Source organism: Syngnathus floridae, chromosome 20 (assembly GCF_059516105.1).
Source record: "Syngnathus floridae isolate MCC-2025c chromosome 20, RoL_Sflo_1.0, whole genome shotgun sequence".
Taxonomy (NCBI): domain Eukaryota; kingdom Metazoa; phylum Chordata; class Actinopteri; order Syngnathiformes; family Syngnathidae; genus Syngnathus; species Syngnathus floridae.
The window spans coordinates 3,463,119-3,477,046 of NC_142432.1; the positions used below are offsets into that span (position 1 = coordinate 3,463,119).

At 42.5% G+C, this 13,928-nt stretch overlaps 2 protein-coding genes across 2 annotated transcripts in view; one reads left to right on the top strand and one right to left on the bottom strand.

Moving 5' to 3' along the window:
* Positions 1-1,587: 1,587 nt before the first annotated feature.
* aoc1 (amine oxidase copper containing 1) lies at positions 1,588-7,432 on the bottom strand. Its single transcript, XM_088363793.1, has 5 exons — positions 7,230-7,432; positions 3,776-5,308; positions 3,148-3,436; positions 2,938-3,070; positions 1,588-2,823 (listed from the first exon to the last, which is right to left on the bottom strand). Exons 1-5 carry the CDS (start codon positions 7,294-7,296, stop codon positions 2,554-2,556), a joined length of 2,292 nt encoding a protein of 763 aa, XP_088219919.1. The 5' UTR covers positions 7,297-7,432; the 3' UTR covers positions 1,588-2,553.
* sspo (SCO-spondin) overlaps positions 6,160-13,928 on the top strand; it is a 37,894-nt gene continuing 30,125 nt past the window's right edge. Inside the window, exons 1-21 of the mRNA XM_088363798.1 lie at positions 6,160-6,226; positions 6,353-6,562; positions 7,834-7,916; positions 8,066-8,236; positions 8,310-8,533; positions 8,625-8,727; positions 8,813-8,971; positions 9,037-9,122; positions 9,201-9,326; positions 9,438-9,594; positions 9,711-9,963; positions 10,035-10,176; positions 10,438-10,579; positions 10,871-11,043; positions 11,130-11,348; positions 11,687-11,852; positions 11,982-12,237; positions 12,844-13,048; positions 13,261-13,355; positions 13,445-13,701; positions 13,782-13,916. Of these exons, the coding sequence (XP_088219924.1) occupies positions 6,162-6,226; positions 6,353-6,562; positions 7,834-7,916; positions 8,066-8,236; positions 8,310-8,533; positions 8,625-8,727; positions 8,813-8,971; positions 9,037-9,122; positions 9,201-9,326; positions 9,438-9,594; positions 9,711-9,963; positions 10,035-10,176; positions 10,438-10,579; positions 10,871-11,043; positions 11,130-11,348; positions 11,687-11,852; positions 11,982-12,237; positions 12,844-13,048; positions 13,261-13,355; positions 13,445-13,701; positions 13,782-13,916 (3,427 nt within the window). The 5' untranslated portion in view covers positions 6,160-6,161. The remainder of the gene's footprint in view (positions 6,227-6,352; positions 6,563-7,833; positions 7,917-8,065; positions 8,237-8,309; positions 8,534-8,624; positions 8,728-8,812; positions 8,972-9,036; positions 9,123-9,200; positions 9,327-9,437; positions 9,595-9,710; positions 9,964-10,034; positions 10,177-10,437; positions 10,580-10,870; positions 11,044-11,129; positions 11,349-11,686; positions 11,853-11,981; positions 12,238-12,843; positions 13,049-13,260; positions 13,356-13,444; positions 13,702-13,781; positions 13,917-13,928) is intronic.

The following is a 13,928-nucleotide window of genomic DNA, read 5'->3' on the forward strand; positions in this document are numbered from 1 at the left end:
GCACGTCTTCAGAAGAACATCCAGACGTTGTCAGGACTTCATACAGGCACAGAATATATTGCATTGAACACAACAGAATGTGGGTCAGCTGTTGCATGCATGAATTGATGCTCCCCTTGTCACAAAAAATAGTTGTGGGTCATCCATGCCCATCTTTGGTTTAGTAGTCTGAAGTTAGTTTAGTTAAACATGGCTAAATGATGGAAAGTTTGTTTAAAAATGACAATGACATCACATAAGAGCGACACTTTAACATGATCACCAGGCTTGACTGCAAATTTGCTTTTTCAGGGGGAATGTTAGCAAATTAGAGCTTTTGGAGCATAAAAAAAATGTCCAGAGGGGATAACAGCAGTGATAATGTAAGTGGTAAGGGACACAGTCAACTTGTTTTTGTTTGTCTGCAGATGTCATGCAATAACAAGATCCCTTGGGGTGTACTCCTTGGAGATTGAGATGTTGCATGATGGAAAGTGTATGAGCACATCTGGTCTTTTGCCAAAATGTCATGTTGTATAAGACAGCGTGCTTCTTTTGCTGTCTGTCAGAGCAAATTTAATATAACTGTACAGTACTTCACAAGCAGTAGTTTGGAAGATAGCTGTCAATCAAAAAAGAGGCTTCAAACTTGTTCAACTATTGTAAACATGAAATAAATAGAAGTAGGAGTAAGACTAGATAAGCTATTTTAAAATGATTACTTTTCCCTCTTGAACATGTATAGACTACGAATGATTTATGTGCTTTCTCTTCTTTTATTTTTTTATATTTTTAGTACAATATTTTCTGCTACAGTGACACTTTGTGTATTCAAACAAACCACTTAGATAGCTTAGTCTAGTCCTGTAGAATGCTAATGCTATATTGAGGTGCAACAGCTATAACTTTTAAAACAATGAAGGCAGCACAAACGTGCGGGTCAATGCTACCGCCTATCTTTATTTTGGAAATTAAAATTATTTGACTGTTTTGAATAAACAAGCGTAGCGACTGTCCTCTAGCGGCAGAAAGACGCAGTGACAGTCACTGGTGGACAAGACTTCATATTTGACAAGCTTTCCTGGTACAGTATTCTTCATGTTCATAATTTCACTAATATTTTAAGTTATATCAACCGGCACAACAACAATTATTAGAAGATTATATTATGTGTTGTGAATACAGAAACAGAACAATTAAAATGACCTAAATGTGCACGTAAATTGGAAGTCTGGACCACAATTGTCACGAATAATTACATTTATGTGACAAACATTTCATGGTAATATTTGGCATACATGAGCGTGACAATGTATTAATCTCGAAAATTAGTCGATATTTGTATGTCGAGGTCGCTTTTTTTGACTTTACGAGTTTATGTGAAGAGTATTACACAACCAGCAGGTGGTAGCACAAGACTAGTTAAGCAACGTTTCATAAAAAAGAATGAATAAATTGAGTGTTTGCTCTACTTCTGTCAAAAAAATATTTTAAAAAGCATTGACTGCTTCGTGAACGCACAAAATACAATTAACATAGTTAACAAGAACAACTAAACTGCTATACTATTTGTTGTGGTGAATATCAAACTGAAGAAATCCACCATAATGTGTTCATCCACCTTTTATTAAGGGAAAACAATTTAAGAGAACAGACAAATCATTTTAAACATCCTTGCATGACTAAATTCAAACACCGGCCTGTTATTTATACTGCCGCATGCCATTTTAAAATGAATTTACAGTGCGCTATATTCCTCCAAGTATGTCTGTTGTGACGTCATTGCCATCATCTCCACGGCAATAACGAGAGGAATTCTTGTTACTCGACTTTGTGTCCGCTTCCCTTCCACTGTTCATTCGTGCACAGCTTTCATACTCTGCACTTTTAACCCACACTGTAAAACACTGACACACAAATAAAAACGGTTTCAAATTTTGGCAGTTCTATTTGCACGCACGGGTTGCTATTTACTGACACATATCCAAGTCAATTTAAAATTGCACTCGTTAGTTTTTCCTTAATGTAAATATGATGACAATAATTGGATTTATTTGGACAATTTGAAGTGATGCCAGAAACTTGTACATATAGAACATTGCATATTTTGTCACATTGCTATTATATAGTTAGGTTACCATGGTAGCAAGGTGGTATCCTGGATTGTTTGACAAAGGATCCGGTATCGGACTGTTTGCACTCGGAGCCTTGTTGCTTTTCGGATAAAAACATCCCTGCTAAGAGGGCATGCTGCGAGCTAGCGGGTTTACCACTGCCTGTGCGGAGCCGGAGCATCCTGCATCCTGCATGCCTGTCACTGCTAAGCCTCATCCATGGAAATGCTTGGATTGGCAGAAGAAGTCACCCCGTCTCCTTTCTGACATGCAGCGCAAAGTAAAATGAAGCCTCAACAAATTAAATGCAATAAAATTAAGTGTTTGCTCCTGACATAAATACAAAAAACATTACATTTCTATACATATTTCACCAAACTTTTTTTTTTTGTATGATCCTTCATTAAAATGAGTATCAGGACTTGTTAATTCATAACCTTTTCTTTCTTTGTGACATTTTCTAGACCCCTGCATAAGTGCCATTGTAAAAAAATGCCTTGTCTGTCACACAGTGACCTACGACCTCTGGTGTCCACCGTTGGACTTTGGGCTTTCCGTCCGGGCCGGGTCGGACGATGACCGTGCTTCTGGATGCGACGGAAGGGTCCTCATCAAAGAAGTTAAAGGGTCGGAGGAAGAAGCCCACCGCGTTGCCAGGTGTTGCCGTGTTGGGGATGTCTTCTGAATGAGGCACATGCAGGAAGCCCACCGTCACCCAGGCAACCAGATCCTACTCACAGGAAAGTAAATATTACTCAGATTTGTCATCAGTTCCCATCCTATATAAAGTGCAAACAGAAGTAAATGTCAAAATTTGCATTGACTTTGCAAAACCTGTTTTTACCTGATTGACAATATTTTCATTGTTGCGAATGTAGTCCTCAAACACCACAACAGGTTTCCAGGGGTCATTCTGGTTATAAATACTGGTGCTGGTGGCCTCACTATCTTTATGACGAGTGACGGCCAGAGGATATCTGGACCAAAAAAAAAAAGTGCTTATATTATCAGTCAGCCATAAAAAGTAAATAGACTTTTTCACATATGGAATTACCTTGCCCAAGTGATGCTGTTTTCTTCTTGCCAGCCTCTTGGAAGCACGCTATCTCCGTGCGAGTTCAGCTGGATCCGGTATCCCTTTTGATGCCCCAACTTATTTTTCTCATTAGGGTTGTAAAAATGTACATAGCGAGGGAACTTTTTGCCATAGCGGAAAGCGGCAGAACGCTCCGTCTTGTGTTCCGTCCAGTTGAGTTTGGATTGGACGATGAAATTCTTGGGGCTCCAGGGATTTGTGAAGTTGACATATTTCAAATTTAAAGTCTGAAAGCTGTTCTCTCGACCTGTGTGAAAAATAATGGTTACATTTCACGCAAAAGCATCTCTTTCATTGCTATTTCAATCATTTGATTAAAATAAAAAAGTGTATTAATTATTTTTTCATATTGCAGCATTCAGGGGGATATTTTCTGTATACTTATTTATTTAAATAAAAACCCACGACCCAAAGCCATGTCTAACAAAAGTATTGCTTTGGTTCCACCTTGCGGTATCTTAAGGCTGTGCTATGTTGAAGTGAAAGGGAGGAGCTTCATTTAGTCAGCACTAATAGAAATGAGTGCTTTGCTGCCATCTTGTGGACAATTATACATATATTCCAAAATAGACAGTATCCTTCTTACCGGCAATATCCAGGTCAACCTTATAATTGATGAGATGTGTGTGCAGGTTCCCCAGCACATGGTTGTACACTTTACGGCCATATTGAAGTCCATTAGATGTAAAGAAAGTGGCATGGATGAAACCAGTGGCGCTGACCTTTACTTCCATCACACCGTTTTGGTAGAAGATGAAATCCCAGATGTAATCATAGTTGTAAACAGTTGAAGTTGTCCGTAACACCAGCACAGTGCTGTCCAGTCCTCCATAAAAATTATATCCTCCCTTGAACGCGTTGAAATGTCGTCTCAAAGGCATCGCCGTGGTCATCTCAAAAATACACAACGCGTTTCGATAGCGCACCGGTTTATCGGTGTCATAATAGTGGTAAAGGTCGACAAAGGTGGCGATTTCCGGACAGTCAATTCCAGCGGCTAGCTCGTATGATAAAGTACCCATGGCCCAACCAGCGTCGATGTATTTTGTTTGCATGGCGGCAGGAGTGTCACCAGCATAGAACGCGATGGCTTCTTGGAGGCTTATCTCATAGGCGATCCTTTCGTCATTAAAACGGACGTCAAAGACCTGAAGTCCGGCCGAGGAGCGCACTCTGTAGGCGAACGACCATCCGGCATACTCCACAAAATTGCCATCGATAAAATAGCGACGCCCTTGAGGCTCAACAAGTTTTGGCCCGTGGATATCAGTCGGAGTGTTGCTATGACCCCGAGGGATGTAAGTGGAGTAGAGATCATCGTCGTCATCAGATGGGCTGATCTTCTCCACAGCTCCTGATTCATACTTTTCTACCAAATCCTCCACGCTGTCAAAGTACATACTGTTGTACCAGACTTTCTCAATCGCCCACTTATCTGGATTTAAGTCTTTGTGGTTGAGCAGTATTTCAAACCCGGTTGGGTGGATATAATATCCTTCCACAAACTTGACCAACATGATCCAGGACCTCCTCTCACCTGACGCCAGCCCTCGAGGGGCTATGTCGATAAAAACCAAACAGCGATCTGAGCAGTTTGTTAACGAAAATCCTCCCGTGGTCTCCAACAGAAGATTTCGAGCTTTACTTGTGAGTTTGGCAATGGTGCGATTGAGATGAGAATACTCCATTAAAGTCATCGGCCTTGACTCAAATGGAATAGGCCGATGTCCCTTAAACTTCTTGACCTCATGAGATTTTGGAGACGGTAGAGGTCCGACAATAAACTCGGTGACGTTCGGCTTGGTTTGGTTCGCAAACTGGATGATCACACGGGCTTGGCGCGGCGGTTTGGCCTGACCGCGATCCAAAGCTCTCAAGGCTTCGTTCTTTTTTGGCACTTGGAGCTCCATCATCAGGATGCTGTTCTTCTTGAGAGCCACATTACTAGCATCGGTGAGTCCGAATTCTGCGATTCCGTGGAAGTAAGCGCGGATGGCCTTCATTTCCCGAGGTGTCAGGTCGGCAAACATGGGGGCGCCGTGATGAGCCCAGTCTCTTGCTCTGGATGCCTCACAAGCAGCCAAGCAGAGGAGACACAGCAGATGGAACAGCCTCATTTCTAAGAATCAATTTAACAAAAAGAACTTTAACATCAGTTCAGTACAACAATATATTTCTTTCAAATGTCATAATAACACATCATATTTTGGAACTAAGTTCTCTTTTGCTTGCTCGACTTTGCTAAAGTAAGGTGTAGAGTGGTGACAGCTGTGTTTGAGCCTTCATTGTGAGGGCAGGAGGTCAGACAGAAAAGATTGGTGACTCTCTGGCTCCCCACGCCTGTGGACAAGCTTCATTCAATAAACCGTCCCCATCACCCTTCCCGAAATGCCCCTCTTTACAGGATTAGGCTTGGACAAACATGTCTTTATTCTACGACGGAGGCTCGGCTACCCCTGACCGTCACCTCCCACGTTCTATAACGTTTGACGCCGTGAGGTCACGGGATGTGTCCGTCAAAGAGCCCATATCCAATTCCAGCGCTTCCAGCTGCGACCTTCCACTCTTACCCAATGACCGAAGGTTCAGATGCTACTGTACGTCCTTCCAGTCGACCCCCACGTTTAAAAACCATGCTTCGGTTTCTTTAATAGGTAAAATATCACTTCATTGGAGACTGAACTGCAAAGAAAATAGTAGAAGTAAAGTAAAAAATTGTAGATTGAGAAGATCGAAAAAGGCCAAAGGGCATTCTGTGAGGGGAAAAAAAAATCTACAAAGCACTTTTAAGGTAAGAACTTTGATATTAATTTATGACAATATCAGAGTAAAATATTTAATCTACTTAAGATATTTAAATTGCCTTTTTCAGCAGTTTCAAAGGTCACACGTATTTCTTATTTGATACTTCCTTTTAAATAATGAGCTGAAATCTATTGTGAATGTATTTTTCCCCTTAGAGTAGTTTAAGCATGTGTTGCTGGATTGTGGAGGCACTTCTGATCCTGCTTGGACTGCAGACAGTGATGGGAAAAGCGTAAGCATAGAAGCAACAGCAAATGCATATTTTAAAATCTTGTATGCTATTTACTTTTATGATAATCAGGGAATGGTGGAATTGTGGATTAGCTAAAGAAATAAAATGACATGCATTTTGCTCCAGACATTGGTGCGAACACATTGAACAGCAGAAGGTGGATCGGATCCTGACCCCACGCCTGCAGCTGGAGGTGAGCTGCTCCGAGGTGTACCAGTATAACACCCAGGGCTGGAGACTGGATGTGGAGTCGATGAGGGCTAAGCACGGCGGGGATGACGGCATCGCACTCTACTACCAAAAGCACGGCCTTAAGGCACTCTGCTTGTTGTACAAGTAAGGAAAAAACCGGTTGAAGGAAAGCGGTTTGTTTTTTAACTGTGTGGCACATCACAAATCGACCCACCTGAACTCATTTGCATGGCCACAATTTTTTGAAGATGATTAACTTCTTGAGCTAGTTTTCAAGGTCTATGTTATAGACTCTGTATGCTCCTGATAGTGGCGTTATCAGTAGCTAAGCCAATCAGCATTCCAGCTATAAACACTAACAGGGTCATTTGTGATTACAAATATGTAACGTTGAGCTTTTATGTTTGTATTCCATGTTTACATTCAATTAAGGGCATTTTTAATGAAGTCTGATGATTAATTCTGGATCATTTTCCATCACTACAAAAGAACATGCCATTAATTAGACTGGCTGCACTTCTGCCTCACATTTAGGTAAATATTTGAATGGAAAATATTCTAGTATATGGATCAAATTAAAAAAAAACTACTGCGGTAGCTGTGCGTGCTGTCATAATTATGCCACTGTAAAAAGATGGGCAGCATCATGCAACACATTTGTTTTGAAAGGCAATAACAGAGTGTCAAACTCGTTTCCCCTTTTGCCTGCAAGATATGATTCATATTCTGCTAAAGTTAAATGCAAATGCACGCGCCCGCGCATGAAAAAACCGCGACGTTCAGAATAAACTTGTTTCTTATAAAGACGTACTTGCCCGTGTCGTCGATCTCTCTGCGTGATTGGAGTAATCTCCGGTGAGGAAGTATTTTTTTGGCATAGAGCGTTTTATTATAAGGGTGTGGTGACGTCAAAACGACGTAGAAAGTCTGGATTCCGCCCAGTGATAGGCGTTTCAGCCTTCAAATGGTTGCTTTGAAAATATAGTCCTTGTGTTCTATTTTCAATCGGGAATAAAAAAATAAATAAAAAGGCGGTGACTCATTAATCATTTGAGTGGAGGAGACGCATTGGTTGAAGCGGAGCTCGCGAGGGAGGGGGGGGACGCTCATCGTTGCGGTGTTTTTTTTGTGCGCAATTAAAACGTAGAAAAAAAATAGTTTTCCCAACACAGTTTGCAGGAAAGATTAGTGCTTCATTTTTATCCCCCAGTTTGGTGCAATATGTTAACCAGGGTTCCAAAATATGCGACATTCAAATAAAAATGCATTCTGTAATTGTCACAGAATTACAGGAGCTGGAATAGTTCTAATACTGCAAACTATATTATTATACCTGAGTTAACAGCAATGCGTCCTACAGGCTGCTGCTGACAATAATTAATAAACATATTAAGTAACTTTTCTTTCCACCTCAGGTTGCCAGTGATGGAAAGCCAAATGGTGAACAAGACAGTGAGAGCATGCTGTGAAGGTTGGAGTGGACCACGTTGCTCAGATAGTAAGAGAAACAACAATTATATACAAATAATTGATACAGTAAAATGCAACAACTGAATATTTGATCTTGTGTGGCTAAACATTTACAAATTACCCACTTAACACATCAACATGTTGACAAATGTCATCTCTTTGTCTACTCCCGATCAGGTGTAGCAATGCATGGCCAGTGTTACTCCACCTGGAGCTGTGTGGACTTCCCCGGAGTCCATAACGCCTCCCTAATGACGATGGAGCAATGCTGCAGCAGCCAGTGGGGCTTAAGTTGGAGAAATGCCTCGGACCAGACCTGCTTATCCTGCACCTACACTCTCCTGCCAGGTTCTAAAATATAAACCCACACGTGAATATTTTCACCCAAAGTTTGATTTTTGACTTTTCTACAAACCTCCAGACTCGCAGTTGTCCCCGCTAGTACGCGGGGGTCTTCTGGGTAGCGTCAGGGCACCTCAAGGCTCAGCCACCTGCATGTCCTGGGGTGGATCCCACTTTCGCACTTTTGACAAGAAGCACTTCCACTTCCAGGGTGGCTGCACTTACCTGCTGGCCTCATCTACTGATGGGACCTGGGCGGTCTACATCAGTACGATCTGTGTCAGCTCAGGAAACTGCAGCAAGGTATGACAGACGTCCACCATATGTAATATTTGCAGATATGTGGAATTCAAAATATTTTCAATTTTCTATGGTTCTTCCACAATCTTGTCAGGCTCTGAGGATGATGATGGGCCTTGATTTGGTGACAATTCATGACAAGAATTTAACCCTCAACAACCTCCATGTTCCAAATGGGGAACCCATTTTTCAAAATGGTATGATGTCACTCATCATTACAACAAACATATTTATTTGTTCCAGGATCTTCAACATGCATTTTTGGGTCTTCACCATTTCTAGGTGTTAGTGTCCACTGGCTTGGAGATTTTGTGTTTGTGGAGAGTGGCCTCGGGGTGAGGGTGAAGTTTGACCTGGTCAACAGCGTCTATGTGACAGTAACATCTGAGCATCTAGCAGCCACCAGAGGACTTTGTGGAATCTACAACAACAACCAAAATGGTGCCTGAATTCAAATTTAACAAAAAGTGATGATACGGAATTTGAAATGATTTACTTTACCATAGATGATTTCACCACAATGGGAGGAACCGTGTCTCAGTATGCTGCTAGCTTTGGCAACTCATGGAAAGTTCCTGACCAGCAGAATGAAGTACAGCACAACATACATTGAAGTAGCATTGAAGCTCTTCTTGTTGACTCAAAGCGCCCAAATTTTTCCACGTTCAAGGACTGCGGTGATGCTGCGGAACTCGGACACAGCTGTGATGTAACGGGAGATGCTGCCTTACGCAAGCAAGCAGAGTCCATGTGTCATCGACTTCTAAAAAGCCCCTTCACGCAATGCCACCCACGCGTGAGTTATGCAGCACGGTCACATAGCAATATGCAAATACTGACATTTTATTGTCCGAAAAACTTCATATATGAGGGAAAATGTCATTCCAGTTCCTCTCCTGTTTTTCAGCTGGACCCAGCAGCGTACCTAGATACATGCTTGTATCTTTTTTGTAGCTTGCCACCCAAGGAGAGGGAAGCAGCAGTATGTGACACTCTGGCGAGCTACGCACGAGAGTGTGCCCAGCAACATGTCATCGTTATTTGGAGAGAAGGCGCCCTTTGTGGTAATGATAACAATCCTAGTGTAAATGGCCTGAAGCGATAGAAAATAGATGGAGGTCAGAATTATCCTAAAATCTTGTTCACTGTCATTGTCTCCCTTCTCTATGCATCTCCCCAGCTCGGATCTGTCCCAGAGGGCAAGTCTTTTCAGACTGCGTGTCCTCATGTCCCCCTAGCTGCGCATCCCCCCAACCCCCAGGACCAGCCGCATCAGTGGGTCAATGCCGGGAGGAGTGCGTTGGGGGGTGTGAGTGTCTTCCAGGACTCTATCTTCACCAAGGACAGTGCTTAAAAAAGGATGATTGCCCTTGTTTCCACCGAAGGCATACGTACCAGCCAGGAGACAAAATACAGCAGAGATGTAACACCTGGTGAGGTGGACGTGTGTCTCGGTGTTTCTGGTTATTTGCTTGATTGACATTTTACATATTCCTGAATATAGTGTTTGTAGAGAAGGTCAATGGCAGTGCACTGGGGAGAAATGCGCTGCTCAGTGCAGTCTGATGGGAGCACTCCATGTCAGCACCTTTGACAAAAAAAGATACTCATTGCAAGGAGGGGATTGTCCTTTTACCACTGTGGAGGTAAGAGCATTTCTTAGACAAACACATGAGATTATATTCAAAAATTTTGGGATCCTTGAATGATGGAAAGCACCATACAAACCCCAGGATATGAAACCTGTTTGATTATAAAATGAATAAATAAATATATTTTGAAAAGTGATATTCTCTTCTCCTTATGAATACCAAAACTGCTGCAAGGTCCTTGTGTGTAAAATCGGAATGAAAGAACATTTTTTCCTGAACTGTCCAGATCACTTCAGTGCTCCAATTTGTTTTCAGGACTACGTTGACCGAAAGCTTGTGGTGACCGTACGCTCGGGCGAGTGCACAGCAGGGGGAGGAGGTGCTGCTGCAGGTCTAGGTTGTCTCATAGAAATGACGGTCACGGCACTCCGCACCACAGTCACCATCACAGACACTGGTGAGTTATTAGAGAGACCCCTCCTGCACACTTTTGCATTATTATCCCACTCACAACAAAACAAACAAAAGAGAACTAAAGATATACTTAAAAACACAAACACCCCCTAGCTTAATGCTAGTATATTATGGGAAACACCATAGACAGGCTAATGGAAATGATCATGGTACAAATACATGCAAACAGGGCAATAAAACAATGTTCACATTTTTCGCGGGAGCAACGGATTTGTAAAAACCCTGTATCATCACATATCGTGAATTCCTCTTAAGTTTGCATTGATTGCTCTAGGTACGGTGACATTGAACGGTCAGAGGGAACTGTTACCTGTGGTGACCGCGGACCTGGTCGTGCGGAGGGCATCGTCTGCCTTTCTCCTAATTCAGACTTTTGGAGCTCAGCTTCTGTGGCACCTCGATGGACCCCTTATCATCATTACCTTACAGCCTCATTTCACAAACAAGGTAGCCTTCAATTGTCAATTTCACTGTCCTTAGTGGAATTAAATCAGGATATTGGTCATAAATAAGGTCTCATTTTTTTCTTGTAGGTACGCGGCCTTTGTGGAACACTGACTTGGAATCAGCATGATGATTTTATGACCCCAGAAGGAGACGTGGAGAGCAGTGTGTCATCCTTTGCCGGCAAATTCACCACAGAACATTGCACTCTGCCTGGAGGAGCCCCTCCGGACCCCTGCACTACTTACACCCAGAAGAGACACTATGCTGATTCCGTATGCGCCATCATACACAGCACCGTATTCCAGGTTTGTTTGCAATGTTACATTCCAGAATCAACATTTATTTTGTATTTTTATATTTATTTGAAATGTGTTTTGGTTATCTAGTGGGCAGTAAATGAGAATAAGACATTTTAAGGGTTTGCTCAAGAGCTATATGGTATGTCAAAGAATATTTATGAAACAGCCACAGTTCCAGTTTTTCTTGAGACAAGTATAATTTATGCAATAAGTGCACTTTCCCTGTCATGGCTTATTTAAAATTTCATGAGGGGGACCAAAAATGTCCTCCGATTCTGGAATGACCCCATGTGATGTACGCCTGCTACTTTGTAGACCCATTCGCTCTCTTTCTGCTCCTTCAGGCATGTCATGATGTAGTGGAGAGAGAGCCCTATTTCCGCCTGTGTCAATCAGAAGTGTGCAGCTGTGCACTTCAGAAGGCCTGTCATTGCACAGTTCTCACTGCTTATGCCAGACGCTGTGCCCAGGAGGGCATGGCTGTCCAGTGGCGTAATCATACCTTCTGTTGTAAGTATGGAAGATCAACAAGTCTTTGAGCTTGCAGATTAAATCTGATATTTTACTGCACTCGTCATGATTTTCTTTTTCCTTTTGGTTATTGGTGTTTGCCACAACTATTTCCTCCTATCTCCACAGCCGTCCAGTGTTCCGGGGGTCAGGTGCATCACGAGTGTGGTCAAGCATGCGGCCGCAAGTGCTCGGACCTGCAGCACGGCTGGAGCTGTGATATCAACGGTAGTGGTGATAAGCTATGTGTTCCAGGTTGCCAGTGCCCTGCAGGATTAGTGGAGGACCACCAAGGCCAGTGCGTGCCTCCTACGATGTGCCCATGTGTACAAGGAGACAAGACATATCTACCGGGGGATATCGTTCAGAACAGCTGTAACACCTGGTATGCTGAAATATTGTGAATATTTGGTGCTCACCAACAAGTTTTATAAATAACCACAGATGGCAGTAAAGCTCAAGAAACTTGGAAACAACACAGCAACAATTATTTTGGGCCTGAATGATCATTATGAAAAAAACTACACTTTTAGCAAGCACAATGGTATTGCTATTGTGAAAGTAAAGTTAAAATGACCTGACAATTATGTTTATATATTTTATATTCTATATAATCTCCAGTTGACCCAGTGATTTTTTACTACACGTTATAAAACTAACTGTGTTCTGTGATAAGTAATGAATAAGTAAACCACTGCACACTGAATTCTTCTCTTAACATTGCTTATGGAGGCTGAAAACAGTCCAAAAAGACTTTTGCAACAATCTATAATGCACACCAGCAGATATTCTTCAAGTCATTGTGTCTGGTGGCGCGAGAGCTCTGATGAAATCACTCTATCGTCCTGCTTCTTTCCACAGGATAGGTTGATTTCATTGTTTCTCTTCGCCACATAGCGGCTGTGATGATCACTTGGTAAACATAGCAGTACTGTGATAAGTAGGATGACGCTATACTTAATATATTGCTTGTGACCTCTCACCTTTACAGCATGTGTGAGGAAGGACGCTTTAACTGCACGCAAGGCGCATGTGAAGACGTCAACAAGTGTCCTGGCTCTCTGATATACGCGCCACGTTCCTGCCTGCTCACGTGCTCCAGTTTGGACCCACCGAGCCAGCAGCAAGGTTCTGGCACGCTGAGTTGCAGAGAGCCCCTATCTGGCTGTGTGTGCCCCCACGGAACTGTGCTACTTGTAGGTGAAAATATGTATGACGATTTAGACTTTAAAAATAAGATTTTCTTTCTTTTTTTATATACACACACACTCCTGAAATGCTCTCCCATCCAACTCTCATACTTCATAACACTAAAAGCCTCAATCATTATATCCGAAATTATTCTGAACATATTGAGTTTACGTTTTCTTTTTAATTTTTGTTCGAATATAAATTTTATCTCCTGCAGGGTGATCAGTGTGTCCTACCTGCCGAGTGCCCGTGTCGCCATAATGGCCGCCTGTACTACAGCAACGACACCATCACTAAAGACTGCAACACGTGGTACATAAAAACATCATTGAATAAAGCCCATGGAATTCATTCAATAAATGAATATTGGGAAAAAAATAAGACATAATTTTCTTTTGCAGTGTGTGTAAGGAGCGCCACTGGCACTGCAGCCAGTCGGCCTGCGCCGGCATGTGTGTGGCTACCGGTGACCCTCATTATGTGACCTTCGATGGTCGCTACTTTTCTTTCTTGGGCGACTGCCAGTACGTGCTGGCGAGGGAGATCAGCGGTCTGTTCAGTGTAACGGCGGAGAACGTGCCCTGCGGAAGCACCGGGGTCACTTGTACAAAGTCCGTCACCCTCAGCCTTGGGAACACCATCATACACCTTTTGAGAGGTTAGATATTTTATTGGAGGTTAAATTCTGAACTGTGTTGCAAATGCAATATAAATAAATCTAGCGAATCTTTAATTTAGGTAAAGCAGTGACGGTTAATGGGATGCCAGTTACTCTACCCAAGACCTACAGTGGGAGTGGTCTGACTTTGGAAAGAGTGGGCATCTTTGTGTCGTTGTCCTCCCGACTTGGAGTCACTCTACTGTGGGATGGAGGTAGGACACAAA

Coding starts and splice junctions, on each gene's coding strand:
- aoc1 (XM_088363793.1), bottom strand. CDS start 7,296: ATGCCAAAAAAATACTTCCTCACCGGAGATTACTCCAATCACGCAGAG. Junction 3,437..3,775: donor GGTTGACCTGGATATTGCCG/GTAAGAAGGATA, acceptor TTTTTCACACAG/GTCGAGAGAACAGCTTTCAG. Junction 3,071..3,147: donor AACAGCATCACTTGGGCAAG/GTAATTCCATAT, acceptor TTTTTGGTCCAG/ATATCCTCTGGCCGTCACTC.